Source organism: Rhipicephalus microplus, chromosome X (genome assembly GCF_043290135.1).
Source record: "Rhipicephalus microplus isolate Deutch F79 chromosome X, USDA_Rmic, whole genome shotgun sequence".
NCBI lineage: Eukaryota > Metazoa > Arthropoda > Arachnida > Ixodida > Ixodidae > Rhipicephalus > Rhipicephalus microplus.
In genome coordinates, this window is record NC_134710.1 from 14,230,146 (window position 1) to 14,251,889 (window position 21,744).

Consider the following 21,744-nt stretch of genomic DNA (forward strand, 5'->3'; position numbering starts at 1 on the left):
GGAACGATGGTTGCTGGATGACGTGTGAAGTGTGGGGAAGCAAGGCCAGCCAACTCGACGCACAGCTCGGACCCATAGCTGCTGCTTGGCTGTGGGCACCGAAGTGGCCCCTGCAGGCCATGGCCTGGAGCTCACGAATCGGATGGCTACGGTCCTCTCGCGTGGGAACGCGACGGCAGGAGAACCCCGGCCGATTGAAGTCTGCATGGCTCGGGTCTGCAACCCAATAGCCTATCTCCAGCGCCCGGTCCGGTGACCACTTTCCGTTAGTCTCGTTCTCTTCAAGCTCTCTCTTTCTCTTGTTTAGTCCAGGCTTCTTCTACTCTCAAGCACACTTGTTCACTCCTGATTGTATACCTTTGGACTAGCAAGTTGGTGAATAATTGGATTTCTCTTGTTTTGTATTTTCAGGTTGCACTGCTCATCCTTGTGCTTGACGCACCTCAATGTCCCCGTTGTCTATGCAGCAACGCATGAGCGCACTGCTGCTTTTTCATTTTCACTCCGCACTCTTTCCAACAGGGCACCCTTTCAACCTGCACCACACATTACATTTTCGGAAAGTTCTTCTGCTCAGAAAGCTGTCGCATGGTGCGCGAAACACTGCATTGATAAACTCGACACACCTCACAAGATAGCTACAGTCGACTCCTCTTAAACGGAACTCGAAGAGGATCCATAAAACTGTTCCATTTATCAGAAGTTTCATTTAAGCAAAGTACACTTGTTGAGTGAATCAAAACCTTTATTCCAATTGCACGAACCTTACTGTACTCATGAGGATGAGTAGGGGAAAAAAAGGAGTGAAAGGTGGTTTGTTTGCCAAGCTTGAGTTGTTTTTTCACAAGGTACACACCCATGCCCGACAAACTAGCCAGAAATTCTGGACAAGCCTTATGCTCAAAATAGCACTGCAAAAGTTCAACAGCCTTTTTAGCTGATTGGTCTGGCGGCACATCTACACTGGCAATATTGTCACCACATTCATCGCTGGAAGGTTGATCCTCATCTCGCACTTTGGCTATCATTTCCTCAACATTCTTCTCACAACAGGTACAAACATTTTCATTTCATCAATTGATTTGTAGTCTTGCAGCGTGAAAGAGGCAGAGGGCACGACTTCACTGAATACTGCCTCAATGTCGATATCAGCAGGGCTTTCTTCTTCATCAGGTACTGCTTCTTTCACTTAAAGGCCAGCATGATGAAAGCATCTGTGTATTGTTGTTGCCTTCACTTGCTCTCAGGCACGGGCTAAAATGTGGATGGCTGCAAATAAATTTATGCTGTAGCATTTCCCGCTGTCTGCACAAAGTGGCAATCGATGGAGCAATTGTCTGCGGTAATGAACTTTAATGTTCTGAATAACCTCTTGATCCATAGGCTGGATCACTGCCGTTGCATTGACTTGCAAGAACTCCAGAGTGATGGCTTGGAGTCTTTCAACCTGACCGTTGGCTGGGAAATTATCCACGATGAGGACAACGTTCCTGCTTGCCTTGTAAATCTTGCGTCTTCCTCCCATAGCCAGTTTTCGAAAATGGCCATAGTCATCCACGCTCTTCTGTTCACATAGTACGCAAGGGGAAGGTATCCAATGCCTTTGAAACAACGTGGTTGCCTTGATCTTTCTATAACCAACAGCTTTAATTTCTTATCTCCTGCGTTGTTTGCACCCACCAGCTTAGTGATGCAATCTTTACTGCGTTTTTCTCCACTACAGGCTTTGCCTTTGAAGGTGAGAGTCTCTGATGGAAGCGTCTTATAAAAAAGACCCATCTCGTCGACATTGAAGACGTTTTGTGGCTCAAAGCTAATCAAAATTTCCTTAAGCCGCCCCTTTTGCCAGTTGGTGCAAATGTCCCTGTTCACTACAGCACTCTCACCTGAGATTGCTTTGAACACTAGGCCATGGCGTGTTTTGAAGTGGCTGAGCCATCCGTTGCTTAGGACGAAGTTCTCAACACCCGTTTGCATAGCGATCTGTCAAGCTTTCTGCTCAGGAATTGGTTCGCTTATGGGCAAATTGGAACTCCGTGGACGCTTGAACACAGAAAAAGAACTTTTTCTAGTTGTTCATAAGGCGTCGTTCGCATCCATTTAGATGTAAAGGTCCCGTTCTTTATAGCACCTTCAATCTTTTCTATGCCTTTGCAGATCCGCGACAGCGTCAATCTCGGGATGTATTTTTTCGCTACTTCTGTCTTGGGCATGCCGCTTCGATGATCGAGCTCCTGAAGAATTTTCAGCTTTTTTTTCAAGTGAGAGTGCATGGTGCAGCCGTTTCCTATTTATAGAGCTGAAATAACACCGTGATCCACCGCACTTGGCCGCACAAATAGGTCTAACACACAACTTACTCGCCGACTCGGCTCCCACCATGGAGGAAGGAAAAAACTAAGGAGAGGCCATGATGTCATATTCGTGAAGCCGCTGCATCGCAAACACTCGGACTCCTAGCAGAGAAACAGATAAACACTTTGCGATTTCCGGCGAGCAGGGCCTTGGAAGTGGCTCCGATGGAGTGGTAGGTGTTCTCTGCCGGTGGCGAGTCAATTCACGAGTGCTGCTTATTTTACGCGTTTCTTTAGGAAAGCTGTGCGATGCCCAGCTGTAGTGTATACTCGGTGCGAATCGCGTTGTAGTGACACGTATCCCAAAGGAGTACCGCTACTAGCGTGGGTACAGTCTTAGCGAGCCGCTGGGCACGCGTTAACCGTCGCCGTGGCGAGCACACGATACTGCTCAAGGTCGCAGCACTTTATTGTCTGTGGCAACACCAAACGCAGTACAGCCCATTGCAAAGGTGCGGCGAGAAAGCAAATAGGCTTATCCACGCCACGGGCATAAAAGTACTACACAGGGTGCCACAAGCACGTCTCCGCGGCAAAGGTAATTCACGGAGACACCGGGACCAAGGCCCGGTTGCTCGAGCGAGGGCAAAGGCGCTCGCGTTGGCTTCGAAGGGAGACGGGTCGGCGTAGCCTGGCCACGCACTAGGACACCGTACCACCCTTCGGCCGAGCGTACGCAGAGGGGCAACAAAAGGTGAGCGTTCGCCTCGGGCGCGAGGCACCGTCAGTGAAGTCCGACGAGCCCCGAGCGACGGGTGTAGACGGATGGAAAAGATTGCGTGGCTCACCGTCAGCTGTCCCGGAGAGTATCTGCCCTCTTTCGACGCAGTGCGCGAAAACCTCTCGGGACCGGCTTCGGCGGCTGCATTTCCGATGGAGGCGGAAATGTTGTAGGCCCGTGTGCTCATATTTGGGTGCACGTTAAAGAACCCCAGGTGGTCGAAATTTCCGGAGCCCTCCACTACGGCGTGTCTCATAATCATATAATCATATGGTGGTTTTAGGATGTTAAACCCCACATATCAATCATCAATCAAAACCTCTCGGGAGACTCCGCGCGCGGCGCCACAGTCAACATCCGCTACCGGGTGAGGGGGTTAAACATCACTCCGCTCTGCCAGCGCGGCAGACAGCGGAGGAGGGGAGACATGTCGGGACATGAGAACGACAGAAAAGGGGGCAAAGCCCGCGCAAAGGCAGCGGACTAGCCTCAGTTCCCACAGCGTGCATTGCTGGATGTACCTGGTAGCACTTTTTACGTATGTTCGCTTCACTGTTGATCAATAATGCATGTTATTTGCATGTGGAGCTCTCAGCTGTGCGCTCTGCTGGTTCTTACTCATTGTGTCAACTGAGAACACACGCGAACTTTCGTTTTTAGAGCTGTAGGCATTCTGTCGCGTTTTTAGAAGTTGTGTCGTTCATACGGAAGGACAATAAACTTTTTCTTCTTATTGGACTAAGTGTGTATGTATTTTACGATGTGCACTCGCTGCGCGTTAGTTGTGTGGGCGCTGGAATGGCACACTTTATGTGCACGATCGCGTATAATATAGAGTGGTGCCTTTTTATCGACATGAAGTACGTCAAGTACTAGGCTGGTGTTGCACGGAATAGCTATGAAGCAAGCTCTCAAAACCGTGCATTGCCACACTGACACAATATATATATAAGAGCAAAGAACTGCTAATCGACTTTTAGATAGGGAAATCTGGCAAAGAAAAAAAAGGCGTTACGGCAAGCAGAACGTGTAAGTCACTGCTGGGTGAGTTCGAATACGATGATGCAGGGGCTGAATGATTTTGGTTATGACACGTACTGGTGCTTTCTGTGCTGTCGCACGAAAACGCTCCACGAAGTATTACAGCACGCCGCGCTCGTCCCTGCCACGCGCGAACAATCTGGGAAAGGTGTGCTCGGAACATTTTACTGCATGCAAACCATGCAATATGCGTTAAGTTTATGCCGGGACTATAAGTCCGCGCAAAAGCGGAGCAGCGCTGAGAGCACGCCGCCGAGCGTCTGCTGTTTTGTTTGCCCCATACTGGTATGTTTGCCCCATAAATTTGACGCAACTTCTGCCACACTTCTCGTAATGCATTGGGATACAATAGGGCCTCTCCCCAGTTTTTCTTTCCTCCATGGCTCCCACAGCTGCCACAAGCGAGAATGACTACTGGATTGGCTTGTCTCGAAGGCTGTCATGGTTGTGAGACTACCTTTGGCCTGAGCGAGTCTATGCTGTTTAGAGTTTGTGCCGTTTAAGGGGGCAGGCTGGTCTTTGAGACCAAAAGTGACAAAAAAATTCATTTTTTAAAATTGACCCATTTGGTTTTTGCAAGTATTTTTCTATCTTTCTGCAAATTTTCACGCACCAGTAAGTAGTAATTTTTTGTAATGTCAACTGTCCATATTCTTGGTGCTGTTAACATGCAGAACCTGAAAAAAAAATGGGGAACTGATATTGAGGCTTCTTTATAATTTGCCAGCACCTGTGTCTAAAGCTCTACTACCAATTTACGAGCGCTTGTATGAGGATTGCAAAACATGCGCCCCATGATTGTTGCTTTTTGAAGAAACTGTGTGTTTTCAGTTTCATTTTTCTCAAAAAAGTAAATTTGCGACTTCAATTTTGAGGCCTCAATATCTCTGCAGCTAGGGCAGGTACAACAATAATTCTCTTTGCAGTGGAAACCTGTATGTGTATAGAATGCAAGTATGGGAGCATAATTTATAGCCATGCCTTTTTAATTAATTACTAATCAAAATTATAACACAATTCCAACTGCTTTTGAATAAGGATAGTTCATTTGCTGTAAAAAAAGTATACAAAAAAACTCTTCCATACTTTCACTCTATAGTCATTAGTATAGGTTGGCATATCCTAAATATCACTTTTAATTAGGCAATTTTTTTCTATGGCGGCCTTAAACAATAGAGGGGGAACTTTAGTTATCTCAGGAACAAGGTGAGTTACAGGAAAACTAGTCAAATATTTGAAATCAGCAGAAAAAACTGCATAACCCTGTGCAGTATGATTAAGATCACTGAAGAAATAAACAAAAAATGCCGAAGACCAGTCTGCCCCCTTAACTGTAGGTGACCGATAAGCACTGTTTCGATTAAACGATGAATTTTACTGTGCAACACACATAAATCCTGCCATATGAGCCCGTTTAGTTCTGTTAATGAGGTATTTTCGTTTAAGGGAGTTTCGTTTATTGGGAGACCAGTGTACTTAGTTTTGAAGTAGTTATTCAGTGCACAGCACACATCAACTGTGAAAAAAATAACAGTGCGCAATTGTTCAGTTTCTTGAATATAACAGAATAACTCAAGCGCACTATAATGCTTTAACATTGCACAGGTTACAGAAATGTACTAGTCAATGCAAATAACTTGCTTAGTCCTAGTGATTACACTGCTAGGCAGTGAAAGTCATGGACTAATCAGAAGATATGTCTGTTAAGTGCGAAAATCAACACAAAATCAACCGTGCAAAACTCCACTGATCATTTTACATTCACGTCCACTATCTGAATAATACAGTGAAACCTGTTTATAACAAACCTCCATATAACGAATTCCTTGATATAACCACGTTTTTCTATTCACCGCCATTGCTCCATATAAGTACATGTATTTGCGACCTCTATGTGGGAGACAACAGCGGCGGGAGACAACCTTGATGCAGTTGAACCCCGCTACAACGAACGCCGCTTTAATGAAATTCCCACTACAACGAAAAATTCACGGTTCCCCGTCAGCAATCCGTAGGAGTCAATGCACAAAATTGTCGCCACAACGAAGACTTTTCTTCTGCCATCCCGCTTCAACAAAATTTCACAATGCGATTCTAGGCTCAGATATTTATTGCTATACAGTAAACCCAATATTCAGCATTTTGGATGCATTTTCAGCACCTGAAAATATGTTGACGAAGTCTAAAACGCGCGTTAGCACCACCATAAACCGCCGCTGTTAAGCAAGCATAGGCGCCTCCATTGCTATCGAGGAATGGCGGTGCCCGCGCTTGCTGAACAGGGGTGGTTTCTTCTGGTGGTGCCAACACGTATCTTAGACTTCGTCGACGTATTTTCAGTTTCTGAAAATGCATCGAAATGTTAAAAATTGGGTTTACTGTAAAGCCGCAGACAATCCGAAGCTGAAGCTCAGTTGCTTAGTTCATGGTTTCCTTCGTGCAGCTGCTGGGTGCATCTGCGAAACGATGCCTTTTCCGATTCCAATGCTCATCATTTTGTTCGCTCTTGACGAGTGTGGTAACTGATCAGAGCGGCTGGCTGTTCATCATCATAATCAACAAAATCGGCTAGCTGCGAGTGATAGATGATAAGAATGGCATAAACTAAGGCAAAAGTCACCGCTTCACGATACCCTGCTGCCATCTCGGCGTTTTGACGGCGGACAGCTGCTGGTGTTAACGTGTTAATGCAACTGTTTAGTTTGTTCACGAAAGCGGTTATAGTCACTGTTTCATCAGTGCTTTTTACCATGACCTCGATATGCTTGGGTAAGAATCGCGTTGTGACGCGGCTGGGATAGAATAAAAAGCAGCGGACACTTTTTGAATTTTGAGAACAAACGTTTCTTTGTTTTGCTTGTTCAGATCGGCTATATTTTTTCGATTTCACTACAACGAAATTTTAACTTTAACGAAATTTTTTCTGCGCCCCTTCAGTTTCGTTGTAGCGGTGTTTATAACGAATTTTTCCTTCGGATAATTAGGAATTTTGCTCCGCATTTTGGTACGAGAATGCATCTTTTATGACTGCTCCGCCGAAGCGCAAAGTGGGTAGGCGGGCCCTCACCCCACGAGCCGCCGCTCTCGCCGCCTCGGGCACATGCGCAGGTGTGATCCCTCCCCCACTTCAAACAAACAAAAAAACCTACTTTTGCACGCTGGCAGTGCCACGCTTTTAGTTAGCATCACATATGTGGGCCCGCGCCGCATATGGAGGGCGCTTTACCAAATAGTTTTTCGCCGTATCGGTGTCTGTATCTGTGTCGTTCGCCTCTCATTTGCGACGCCGTGCGTGTATGCATAGTTTCACTGTGTGCGCATGGTGTGGCCCCTGACCACGTTCAGCTTCACTTTTTTTTTATTGCGCAACTATATGGACAGGCTCAGCTTATTTTTTGCCGTCGCTGCCATCATTCACCGTATATGTATACGTATCTATATATGTATCTGTATATATGAAAACTTAAGAAAGAAAAACAAAAGAAGCCACGAGTGCGCGGCACCCAGCTCGTCACGATGCGCCTACGCGCGTTTATCTCTGATGTGCACTTTGCCCTGCGAAGGGGGAAGATGGGGGGTTAGATTCTTGCGCGCCTGTGCTTATCCTTCGGTTTGAAGAATCGCGCACCTTCGACTTTGACCAGAACGACTGCATTTAGTTGCCGGGTGCACAAACATCATTTCAATCGCTGGGCAGGCGCCGTTTGCGAAAAGAGTGCGCTTTTCAAACACAGCGAAGTAACAACTGGGGCACTTATTAGTTTGCACTAATATCTGTACCTGTGATTACATTTCTCGTGACTCGTTTTTGTTTAAACAGCGCTTTAAGTGTTGAGCGTGTATGTTTTTTTCGTGCATCATTTGTGCATGAGCAGCGCACTGCACGTTTCGATCTGCTTGCCGTTCTCAGCGTTACATTCCAAGTTGTTGCTATTACATTCATTGCTTTGCCCTTGCGGCGAAACTGTGAATTTCTGAGAACCGTGTCGTCACCACCGAGGGGATGTCAGATTAGGCACTGATGGACTTTGAGATCACGGTGATGACTAGAGGCCGGAACTTTAGGCACAAAAAAAGAATGTTTTAAGTGCCTATAATAGACCATATAAGCTACCATTTAGGTATAAATAGGCATTAAAAACTATCATTTAGGCATATATAGGCAACATTCATAATTACTTCAGTAGTGTGCTCAGGACAAATATTCCACTTCTAACAAACACAGCAGGCAAAGTCTGCTTTGGGAAAGCCAAACCTATTTTTTCCATGACAAAAATTAACAAGTGCAATCATTTGAACAGATTTAGGTGAAAGCTGAGGTGATTTGACATTGTGGGAAAGGCTATGAAAACAGCGACAAACCAGCATCATCTCAAGGTTTTCGGGCTTGAATTGTGCTTGCTTTCAGTCAGTACTTGCTTTTATGCTAAAAATAAGGCTTGGCGTCCACTGAAGTTAATGAAGCATACTTGTGGCCTAGCACTTACAATGCTTTAATTTATGCTTGTGCGAATGGTGAATTTTAGGTTCGAAGCAAATAGTGATTCTGATCTAATAATTTCTAATCGAATTCGAATGATACGTATGACATATAAAAAAAAAGGCATATTTAACATGACCTAACTAACCTGCACAATATTTTTTTTGAAATTGAAATAGGGGCTTTATGTAAATGCCTTTTTTTTTTTGTTCAAAGGAAGTCGAAACAACCTTGAGTAGTAGTTTTGGTAGGATGCAAGTGATAACCTGTACGGTACTTAACGTTTTAATATTTATTATGCTTTAATCATATTGTCACGTGCTTGCTCAAGAAAAACGATGGCAGTTGTGCATGTGCCATGAAGGACTATGAAATGGATGAAAAAGAAGAATTCGCTTGCGCGTTTTATTAAAAATGTCGCCCTGCTTCTGGTGTCTCAATCTCTTCTGCGAGACCTCTGTTTTGACGTTCTGACAGTGGTGGAGGTGCTGGAGCCTACAACCTGATGCAGGACAGTCTTGCTTGGACCTGTTCACCTAGTCCAGAGATTCAGCCCCTCGTCACGACTCCGGTGCAACGATTCAGTCGGTGCCTACTAGGCCGAAGTCCGGTGTCCGCACCGGTTCCGCCTCATACCAGCATTGCAGCTCCTACGACACCCACGGTTATCCTTTCACCGCAGACCACTCTTCCCTCGCAGGTGACTCTTGAACATCCTCGCATTCCTGAAGTTTTCCGTGGGGAAGAGTACGAGGATGTCGAGGACTGGCTCGAACAGTTCGAACGAGTCGCTGTATCCAACCACTGGAGCGAACAGCACAAACTTGGCCATGCATATTTCGCATTGGAAAGTAGCGCTCGCACGTGGTACAAGAACCGAGAGGCTACTTTCCAATCATGAAAAAATTTCCGTCGAAAGCTCCTCGCCTCATTTTTGAACTCGGACAGACGGGACCACGCACAGCAACTGATTGAGGCCTGCGTGCAAAAACCCAACGAAACAGCCACCATGTACGCAGAGGGTATGATTTGTCTGTTTCGACGAGCTGACCCTGACATGCTCGAGGCAAAGAAGGTGCGTCACCTAATTAATGCAGGGTGTTAAGGAACCAGTGTTTGCTGGCCTTGTACGAAATCTACCTACAACAGTAGATGGATTTATAAGAGGGGGGGCTGTCATCGTACTTGCACTGCAACAACGATGCCGACACTTTGACCGCCTGCAGAACCACACGGCAGTAAGTGCTACAGCTCAGAACACTGCCGTTTGGGAAACTTCCCTGCGACAAATGATTAGGGAAATACTGCGTGAGAAACTTTGGGCCCTTTGCATTCCTCCTACCCAACCGCCTGTCGCATCTGTTGCCGAAATCATCCACCAGGAGTTGAGGCAAGCCGTTACATCACCCGCGCCAAGTCCTGAGCCACATCCAGCGAGCTACGCTGATGTGGTCCGTCGTCCTTCACCGTCATTTGTGGCGACGCCCTTCCAGCCACGACCCGCTGCTGTACCTTGGTGGCTACGAGATTCTATGAGACAACCACCAGTTCGCCGAACTGACTTATGACGCATGGCTGACCGTCGACCTATTTGTTTCCGCTGCGGAGAACCAGGTCGCATTGCTTGCTATTGCCGTCATGGCGATTCCGGGTTCGGGAACTTTTCTCGTCCCGCTTCTTTCCGCTCTGAAGACAGTCGCGCCCACGATGCCGATTAACTGTCGACTGGCCAAGCAACTCCGCCGCGTCGCTGGCGATCTCCATCACCTGCGCGTCACGGTGACTTTCCTCAGAGCTACGCGGACGTCGCCCGAGGCCGTACGCCTAACCCACGCCGGCGAAACTAACTGTCGTTTCGAGGCCCCTAATTGGCTGTGGCCGCCATGTTGCCTCAGCTCGCCTCGCCATTGTCCCAATGCTAGCTGTGTGAGATCGTCGTCTGCTGCTTGCGCTTTGCGACGGCACAGCTCTCAAAAATTGCTACTTTGTGACGTGTTCATGGCTCGACGATCACTTATGGTTTAATTACACTTTAGTTCGGAGCTGTAAGCGGATGCACGATTAGATTACTACGAGCGCGGCACGTCATCGCGAGCGGGCGTGTGGTCTACGAGCCTGGCACGTCATCGGAGTCGTCTTTAGGCCAAAGTCCGCTGACGGCGAAACTGCGGGCAAGAATAGCGTGCTAGAGCGCTCGTGGTGACGTGCTTCTTCGCAAGCAACGAAGCATATCACTCGCTAGCTCCTTGGAACCGCGGACGGGCATTTCACGCATCGGTAGCGAACCCCACATTCAAGCTCGTCACCCCGCCAAGGATTGCTCGAAACAGCGGCTATTAGTTTCGTGCGTTGTCACTCGAAAGTGCGTTACAAAGCACAGTGCGCGTACACATTTCACGCGTCGTCACTGAACGCTACCGCCAAGTGCATCACGTGCTGGCTGCACTATCCACATGGCCGCATACTCCACAGTCATATGGAGTGCTGTCAATAAGCTTTTGTGATGCAATTTAGACTTGCTTGAAGCTGTGCTTGGTATCGCCACGAGCGTCTATGAATGCTCTCAGACAATGAAAGCCTCGTAGATTTGCATTTCTGCGACTGGCCGTATGGTGATGCGTTTCATGGCTAGAGTGGCAAAAGAGCATGTATGAAGCAAGGGCACGAATTTTTATATGCCCGTCTCGCGTCAAAAAATAAATTGCTAAAAAATTCCTGTGCCACCAGTCTCCTGACCATAACTTTGTTATTTGGAAAGAAGGCGTTGGGTGTCATGGTGGGAGTCATTTTTTTTTATGCAATAAACCTCTCTACATATAAAAAATATTGAGTGATTATTTGTAATTACGTACTTAATTATGTTAATGAAATGCAAAATGGGCAGAGGCCACATGCCTGAGAAGTCTAATATCACAAGACAAACCTGAGATCACAATTTTTGCATGCTTTAGAGACGTAAAGAGAAGGTGAAACTTCAAACGCAGTTCTCTCAATACTGTTTTTTTTTTGGAATTATGCTCAGCCCCTCGACGAGGTCCAATGAAGAAATAATTTGTCTCTCGGGAAGTATTTATGGTATCGCCTCGAAATGTTTATGGAAGCATTGTGAGGCCATTTTAGCGTCTGTGCCAATTTTCATCAATATCCAACCAGAAACAAGAAAGTTCGTCAAAAGAAGCCTGTCGAAGTTTTCACCAGGCTTTTTCTCACAAGTGTGTTTTGGACATAGTGCATTGCTTGTGGATATGTAGCACGGGAATGACCGAATGGATTTTGATGCAGCTTTTTTTTTTTGTTGAACACATCAACAGGCCAAAAGAGACTGTTAGCAGAAGTTTTTACCGGCATCAATTCTTATACACATGAAAATGAAGTCTGGAACATGGTTGGTAGGGTAGCAGGATAACAGGTATATTCCCTACCGCCAGTAAACACACAAGGCAACAGCTTCGAAGGCCAGGCTAACTTTTTCGGCGTGCACTTCGAACAGGTGTCCAGCTCGTTGCACTATTCAGAAGCCTTCCAACGATACAAAACAAGAATAAAAATACTAACTATATCAAAAATCCACAAAATGCGAGGCATACATTACAATGAACCATTTTATTTAGCTTAGCCACACGCCTAGCTAAACTGCTGCAATAAATCTGCCCCAGGCTCCGATCCGACCATGTGGCATATGCAATGTTTAGACACCTGCTCTCTGAAACCAAAAAAGCCCTCCTGTACCTGTGTAATGTTGTATGGTTGTTTGGCAAGACCCCCTTTAGCTGGGAAAGAAGCCATCGTTATTCCGATCCTAAAACAGGGCAAGGACCCATCCTCAGTGTCAAGCTACAGCCCCATCATCCTAGCTACTGATCCTCGCAGGGTCTTTGAAAAGATGATAAACAGGCGACTGATGCATTTCCTTGACGCGATCTACTTGACCCACACCAAAGTTGTTTTAGAGAGGCTAAATCCACAACTGACCACCTTGTTCGTATTAAGGTGCAAATTCGGCACGCTTCCGTCCATGACCAATTTTTAAATTTCTGTGTTCCTTGATATGAAAGAGGTCTACGACACTGCGTGGTGCTTTGGCGTACTTGGAGGCCTTTCACATTTAGGTGTGCGGGAAAGAGTGCTGACCATAATTGATTTAGCTGGCGAATCGCACATTCCGTGTTCGACTAGGCAATGTTTTGTCCAGAACTTTTGTCTTAGAAATAGGAGTGTCACAAGCTGGTGCACTGAGTTACACACTTTTTATTGTCAAAATTAATTTCTTGCACATATCGATCCCACACGGTATTTTTATTGCACATATGGCGATGATGTAAGGTCAGTTTTGAATCTTGCAACCTTTCAATGTGTGAATGGCAGATAGTAAGGTCTCAATACGGGCAGACGAAAATGTCTTCAAATTGAACCCTCAAAAAGTGCAGTTGCATCAACAAGTGCTTAGAAACCAAGAATATTCTTGAAGTACTTTCACGCAATTCAAGGGGTAGGGACAGAAAAATCTTTTATGAGTTTATATAGAAGCCTCATATGACACCTGCCTAGATTATAGGGCAATAACCTATCACGCTGCTACACCAACTGCCTTTAGGATGGTCAGCACTGTCCACCATCTGGGCATTGGCCTTTTTACGGGTGCTTTTCGCACTAGCCCTATAGAAAGCCTGTACGTAGAATCGAATGAGTTGTCGCTCCACCTGCTGATATGTTACATATATTTTGTATACTTTCTCAAGCCCCTTTAACTCCAGTTGTTACTCCACAATCTATAATTTGTCCGATTATGCCTTGTTCCACTACTGTCCTTCGTTGAGAAAGCCCTACTCACTCCATGTGAGGGGCCTTGCTGAGGAAACAGGCGTGCCACTTCTTGAACACTGTTTGATGGTTTATCCGCCGCTTATCTGTTGCCGTGGCAGTCTATTGACTGCGATGTATCTTTTGTTGAAGCTACTGAACATGTACCTACTGCACATATCCACACACACTTACTCGAACTCCAACACAAATAAACTCGCCCAGAAATCTTTACAGGTGCTTTAAAGTCTTGCACTGGTACAGCTGTTAGCTGATCCTTTTTGGATTTTGGTATTCTCAATTTCTAATCAAGCATTTTTACCACAGAATCTCATGCAATATCTGTGGTCGTGAAGCATATTAAGGAATTGCATCTGCAACGGGCGGTTATATACGCAGATTCTCTGAAAGGTTTAAAAACTCTGAAACAACATAAAAGCTGGACATGAAAGTCCTGTCCTTGTGTCGCTTTACTCTTTCTATGCAGATCTACGCACTCAAAGGACATGTTGTAGTGTGCTAAAGAACAGGACACCGCGAAATCAGTGGGAACATCTTAGCAAACCAATTAGCTGCATACGCCCAAGACAGCGCTGCTGCCAATACATCTATGGCTGTCTCTGCGCTTGACCTGAAACACTTCCTAAAGTAAAAGCTCAGGGCATATTGGTAGCACTTTTGGGATAGGCAAACACTAAATAAACTGCATGTTATCAAACTGAACCTTGGAAATTGGCCACCAGTATCTAGATCATGCTACACACAAGTAACACTTACCAGGCTACAAATAGGAGACACACACAGTACACATGCATATCTTTTGTCTGGCACTGGTCGACGTATTTGTGAGAAATGTGGAGAACCCCTTACGGTTCTTCGCGTCTTTATTCAGTGCAACGAGTTAGATGCCGTCGGAAAAGAACACTTTTTATCACCCTACCAACAGCAGCTTTCACTGCATAAGTTCATGTCAATTGGGGAGGATGCGCTTTAAACGTGAATTATTACTCTTGATTTTAAGATTTACGTAGTGTTCACCCCATATTTCGAGGTGCTCTGTTGCATGATCTTTCTACAGAGGTCACTGCTGTGATGTCTACATTAGGTCTCATGCACTCAAAAGCATTGATAAGACAATGGGGCTAATGCTATATCTCCACCAAAGCTTTATTACCATGAGAATTGCTATTGGTTATGAGTTAAGGTTGGTTCACACGGACGACTAGCACCGATTGGGAGACTATTTGCAACTGGCGACTAAAAAGCAACTGATGTTCACAACGGCAGAGGCTGCATGCGAGCAACGGGAAGTCGCAAAGCCTGTTAGTGCTGGCTGCGCACAAGCCTCCAAAGAAAAAAAGCCGGTGGTACGTGTGACCGTCCCTTCGCTTGCGACAGTTGGCTGGCCATGCAAGCCGCTTGCCTCCCGAGCTGTGCGCACGATGAGGAGTATTTCCAAGAGTGACGTACTTAGAAATGCTTTTTGAATTTCAAGGGTCAGCAAACAACCCCTAGGTCCAAAAATTGTTGCAAAGAGAAATATGTGTACTTTTACTTCGTGAACATGCTGCCGCAAGAATTTTGCGAATACGGGCTATATTAAGGAAGTTACAGGGGCTAGAACATCGTGTTCAGTTGGCTTCAAATTTTTGCGCGGCCTCGCCACTCTTCTCCTTCAGAGAGAGGGGAAGGCGTGACCCCGTCGTCGTGACTCCACGCACTTCAGCAGTGTGACAAGACGTCAGTGATTGACGTCATCGACAAACTCGATCAGTAGCAACGCACTTATGCTTGCTGTGATGCCTGGTTGTTTACTGTTTACCTAGTACTGATGCTTCTCCGCAGCCCAGTCGCTCGATTTGCCGCCGACAACGATTTGCAGCAAAACTGCGTTCCGAAACCCGGACATGAAGTTGGCCCGATTTTTCTGGAGTTTGATTTTTCGGGAGCAGGCTGTCGCTCTATCTGAGAGCAGCAACACAAAATACAAATAATGCACTTAATAGTGGGTGTGCTGATCAACAGGTGGCGTGACAATCTACACACTCTCAAAAACTGGGTCAGTGCAGTGTCCCGATTTCGATGCATGGAGCCTATAGGGAGTTTCGCAACTCGTATGATTGAATAGCTCTGTCGTAGCTGTTGGTGGGAACAGGAACTGTCGTTGACTTCACTACTGTTTGTTGAGACCTGGTTTAGACCAATCGACGAGCTCCGTGCTGCGTCACGTTGCCGATCGCCGAGTTGTCGTCACTGTGCATGCAAGAAGCATTGGTCAGGCGTAGGACAGGAGTGTGGGAATTTTTTTTTTTTTCGAAATGGAGGCTCTGCATGGTGCATACATACAAATTCGTACAAGTTAGGTCGTACAAGTTCAGCGCGCAGCTCTGTAATATTCAGAAAACGTGATCGCTGCGGTCTACTCGACGAATTACCAAGCTTGTTTGGGGGGTGTGAAAGAAAGTCGGAGCCTGTTGACTAGCCCTTTAACTTGACTTGGCATCGCTTCCAATGCAGCACAAACGTGTCTCGAACGCGTTGTCTTTAGGCAGTGACAAGGGGGAAGATACTGCACAATCAATTGTCTATTTAGTTTGACGGTGTTTAGCTTCTTGGGAATGTGCCCACATGAATTCGACACTTTGCATGAGCTGCTGCGCCCCGCCATCTCTAAACCAAGTACTCCGTGTTGGCCATAGTAGCACAGACCCAGAGGAACGCACTTGTTTGTATCTGGCGGCAGGGAGCCAGCACAGTGAAAAAACAAAACAAAAAAACAATGAGCCAGGATATAGAGAAATGCTGGCGTCACTTCTGAGCATCGCTGATTGGTTCTAGCACCTTTGCGACTGCAGTCGCACGACTAAAAAAAATCAGTCGGGAAGCGACTAGCCAAAGCAGTCGCTTTGCGACCGTTTGCGACCAGTCGCAAATGGTCGCGCGAACAGTGCTAGTCGCCGGTGTGAACCAGCCTTTACACATTTCACCTCACCCCCATAATTTAATACCTATATTGTTTTTACCCACGTTGGAGCACTGAATTTTAGGCCCCTATATAAGTAGGGAACAGTAAGGAATAAGAGCTAACAAAGCATATTTTGGTAACCTGTGATTTGCTCAATACATTGCTCTGATGAGTAACTCAGGGGACAAATTACAGCTCATAATACTAAACTGGACACTGAAAGCAGAAAAGTAGGTCTGAAAGTTAATATTGCCGCGCTCCTTTCTCAAGTTTCCTTATCGCCGTACGACATGTGTATGTGTTACATTGTGAAACCACGCCCAGTGATTAAAGAATTATCAAGATAATCGTAGAACCTTCCGATGTGATTACGCCCACGGCGGGAACATTACAGATTCTTTTGGAACTTATGTCGCCCCTAGGGATAAGTGTTGGAATATTTGACAGCATGTGTATAAATGCCGATGCGCGTCATCACTTCTCAGTTGATCGACGGCCGACGCTATGTTCGCTGTTATCTGTGCAATGTGCAAATGTGTATCAGTGTAGTCTCAATTTTTGTTTACGGCCACAAGTTTGGCCGTATAAACAGTTTCCTTTTGGACAAGTCGTCTGTGCCTTCGTCTATGTCGCGATCCCCGTGACAATATGCATAAAGGCTGGAATGGTCAAATGGTCATATATAGTAACTGCCGGATAGATAAAGCAGCAAGGGAAAGAAAGTACATAGGCAACAGGCCGCACCTTTTTGTTTTCAACTGAGGTAATTGTCTTTGCCAATAGTTAATTTGGGGAATGCACCCGCTTCATTGTGCTCTTCTGCATACGCAGAAGAGAGCAGTGACAAAGTTCTTTGAAGAGCAGTATGTGAAGCTTAGGTCGTACATGCAAGGGTAGTGGGACAGCCGCCGTCAATGGTGGGGGGGGGGGGGGGGGGGGGGGGGTTCTGTTGGAATTTATGTTTTGTTTTTGCAAAGTCTCGTTTCAAATAGGGGCACAGAGAAATCAGTTTGCATTCAGGTATTTCTTGGCTTTTACTTGTTGTTCTTCCTTATTTATTATGTTAATGTCATCATCATCAGCCTGACTACGTCCACTGCAGGACAAAGGCCTCTCCCATGTTCCGCCAGTTAACCCGGTCCTGTGCTTGCTGCTGCCAATTTATACCCGCAAACTGCTTAATCTCATCTGCCCACCTAACCTTCTGTCTCCCCCTAACCCGCTTCCCTTCTCTGGGAATCCAGTCAGTTACCCTTAATGACCAGCGGTTATCCTGTCTACGCGCTACATGCCCTGCCCATGTCCATTTCTTCTTCTTGATTTCAGCTATGATATCCTTAACCCCCGTTTGTTCCCTAATCCACTCTGCTCTCTTCTTGTCTCTTAAGGTTACACCTACCAATTTTCTTTCCATTGCTCGCTGCGTCGTCCTCAATTTAAGCTGAACCCTCTTTGTAAGTCTCCAGCTTTCTGCTCCGTAGCTAAGTACCGGCAAGATACAGCTGTTATATACCTTCCTATTGAGGGATAGTGGCAATCTACCTGTCATAATTTGAGAGTGCTTGCCGAATGTGCTCCACCCCATTCTTATTCTTCTAGTTACTTCAATCTCGTGGTTCGGCTCTGCGGTTATCACCTGCCCTAAATAGACATAGTCTTTTACAACTTCAAGTGTAAAACATTAACATTATGTTAATGTAAGTACATCTATTTCGTTTGTTGCAGCTTCTTAATATGTTCAATAGTTATTCCTCGTGTGTGCATGAATTTCAATTTATTGTCTGCTGATGCTCATTTTTAATTATTTATTATGTAGTGTTTATTTCATTGAGGTGCACCTGTCTTTTTTTTTTTTTCACTGTTCACTCACATTCTGCCTAAAAACACTTGTCCTTGCGTCTTTTTATCTGGTTGTTGTATTTGTTTTTTTAAGTAACAGCTATAAATATATATGCAAATTGATGTCTTTATACTCAAATGCAACTGTGTAGAAAAGAATGTTAATAAACTGGTAGTACTGAAGTCTGGAATGTCCTAAATCTTCGTTCTGTGCGTGCTATATATCCCGCTTAATTTTTGTATGTGCTGTTCAGATGAAGATAACCTGGCAGCATACTCTGAAGATCAGTTTTGTACCCTTCAATTTAAATTTATCAGCGCTTTGTGCGACGAGCACAGCAACATTGTACCATTGCCACAAAGCTTGTTTTAAACGAGAAACACCTGTGAGCGCGAACTCGGACGCGTAAATGCTGCGCGCCAGCAAGCGGTTGTCCCCACTGGAGGCTGTATCGTAAACTCTTTCAGCTTTGCGCCTCATTCACAACACTAGGAAAACCTTTCTAGCCACTGTAGCACTGGCGTAGAGCCACAAGACAAGACAGCAACGACGCCCAGCTCCCTGAGCCCAAAGAGATAGAAGCTTTTATAGAAAATCTGACCACCCACGACGCTTCTGTACTCACTCGCTTTGGGCTTGGCCTACAATCCACGTGCTCTAAGCTTTGCTCACATCAGGACGCAGACCGCATAGCTCTCGTACCAATTCAACAATATTCTTTAAAACACACCACAAAAAAAACCACTTGCGAGCAGAAAGAAACTCAACCTTCCGTCAAGTTGAAACACGTCTCAAAAACTCATCTTTTCGCTCTCAACAAAGCACACTGTCGACTCCAGCAATGCAAGCCCCCGTAGGCCTACTCTACCCTGGCTCAAATAAAAGCTTGCACCGAACCGCGAAAAACTGTCGAAAAACTCCACGTTGGGCACCAAGTGTGGGGTTTCGAAATGAGAGAGCGCTGCGCTCTTGGAGTGAACGGACGCAGTTGACACGCTCGGAACGAACCACACGACAGTCATTTAACTACTGCTAGAACAAGGATATTGCTAGCAGAATTATTATAACATTCATTGCGATCAACACACTAAACAGCCTTACACAATATTACACAACACTCGCCAACATGACAAACACAAGAACACACACAAGGCGGCTTCGCCAACATTTGACTCACCATGAGGGCCTACGGCAAACGACCCACGAGGCCATCCACTGCAGACCCACCGCTAGAGACAACCGTTCGCGCCAACCACCACCCGCCAAAGAGACCTGCTCATTTCCACCGTGCCGCCACCAAGGCCAGGGGTCACTGCTAGTGCCGCCGTTCTAACCATGATGATGATTTTGGTGGTAAACGCTCGCGAGAACAACGCCACCTACCACTCGATAGTTGTGACCTCTCAATGCGACCTATGCGCGAGACACGTGCACTACGAGGCAGAAACAACTTACAGGGGGTGTTAGCACCCCCACAATGTGTTAGGAGCTCGAGCATGCTCCAACAGGCCTAGTGCGATCTTGTGAACGTAGCGTTTGAAGAGCGACCTCTTGTGCGCTATTACGAAATGCACTCTACGTGCTCCAGGCCTGAGACTGTGCTTGACGACCGGCCGGAGAGCTTGCCTCAGCTACGGCTTCCAGAAGAATGATGTGTGCCCTACTCTTTCTTCCGATAAAGTGCGTTCTCCTTCGCCACCTGTTCCTACCGTGTAAGCAACGTAATGATTGCCATGCAATGCTTTCGTGCGCCCTAAAGCAGTTGGCGTAAATTACCGTTAAGCTAAGCTTCGAAGACGTCGCACTCGAGCGCATACCTTTGGAGTTGAAATGCGCAACTTTACACACCCATTGATACTGGCTTCAGTAACCCTGAATCGGGACGAATTTCTGGCTACTAGGAAGCTTTCTGTCCACCAAATTCATGCATATATTATTGTGGCTTGATGCTATGAATAGGTTGTTGTCAATTTTCTTTCTTCGCTTTGAATTCTAGGCCTGAATTCGAGTTCATTTTCCTAAATGAACATAGGTTGCCTTTCAGCATTCTGCCCACCGTAGCTATGACACAATTTCAGTACTACATTTGGTTCTTTCGCTTGATATTGCTTACTAATGCATTCGAAGTGAAAAATGATTGCTTTTTCTAAGAAATATTGTGCTTGCAACAAGTAAACACTGATAAATATAGGGTGACAAAGTGGGGAGGAATCTAGCGCGTGTAGCCATAGTACTTGATTATTCTGGCGTTGCTGCTGAACTTCATAAGTCTAGCAGAGCAACACATAATGAACTCTACTGACTTTCAGTGCTGCTGATATTGTTTGGTTCTAGGTGTGTGGAGCCAAGCCTTGTAGAGTCTGAACAACATGCACTGGAGCTTGAGCGTGCCGATCGAAGTTTGTTTGCCCAAGAGCTGCTGCTGACTACATTAGCCGAGCGGTTGCATTGGCCACCTGGTGGTGCTTGGACTCAACAGGACACGTCCAAGCCCACCGTAGCTACGACACCACCCTGCGCTACTGTGGAGAATCCTGATCAGGCAACCCCAGCTGCACGTACGGCTGAGCCTGCCCAATCCGAACGAGCCCAGCCTGACCGGAGCCGATCACGGGAAGGTCGGCTATCTCCGTCACGTCGGAAAGTGGTGCGCGTGCTTGATGAGCGGAACAAACTGAAGGAGCCACCGCATTAAGTGGGCTGTGCGGGGGAGGGGGGGAGGAAGACGCCGCTTTTGTTTTACTGCTGCTGGTTTTCTCTCACCTCTCCCTCTCCTGCTAGAAGACTTTGCTGGCTCTCACGTTGTGGTGTGGGTCAGCAACGCGCTATTTATTCTGCTGCCAAAGTGCATGGCCTTGTGGATATAGCACAACTAGTTCATGGTGAATGAAATAAAAAGTTTTCATCTGACCAGCAGCGAAGTTGCAGCAAGAGAGCATCAGTGCCTTAGCAGGAAATCACTTTCTCGATATGAAAATGCTGTCAGCCCATGTGCTCAGATTTGGGTGCATGTGAAAGAACCCCAGGTGGTCGAAATTTCTGAAGCCCTCCACTATGACATCTTTCATAATCATGTGTTAGTTTTGGGACGTTAAACCCCATATACAATCAATCAATATGTTCTCTTTTATTAACTGCCGTGGTTGTGGGGCGGACAAAGGGGTACTGAAAGGAAATTTCAGGGCCGATGTAGCTTGCGGCATTGATTCCCATGAACTTGCATATATCATCTGCAAAGCATCAGCAGATAGCTGAGAAGGGATTTTATAGGAATTTCGGGTTTGAATTTTGAATGTATTGACACCATTTAAAGGGGCTTTGCAACACTTTTTGAACATGGTCAGGAAATGCTGCCAATCTGTAGTAGAGGGTCCCGACAACACGCGAGCCAAATACAGTGCAGCACGCGGCCTGGAATTCACAATAAATTATGAAAGTCGGCTAAATATTGCTTTCTCTTCTCTCGAAAAATCACGCAATAAGCCCAAAAATTGCTCGTAGTAAGCCCATCTATCAGCCATTGGCTAATTTGAACATGGCGTG

General features: G+C 46.1%; 1 protein-coding gene across 1 annotated transcript in view; it reads left to right on the top strand.

Annotated features, from left to right (window-relative positions):
- The window catches only part of LOC119175670 (E3 ubiquitin-protein ligase KCMF1), an 89,685-nt gene extending 68,574 nt beyond the window's left edge, over window positions 1–21,111 (top strand). Inside the window, exon 7 of the mRNA XM_037426600.2 lies at window positions 20,536–21,111. Coding sequence (XP_037282497.1) covers window positions 20,536–20,896 — 361 coding nt within the window. The 3' untranslated portion in view covers window positions 20,897–21,111. The remainder of the gene's footprint in view (window positions 1–20,535) is intronic.
- The last annotated feature ends 633 nt before the right edge of the window (window positions 21,112–21,744 follow it).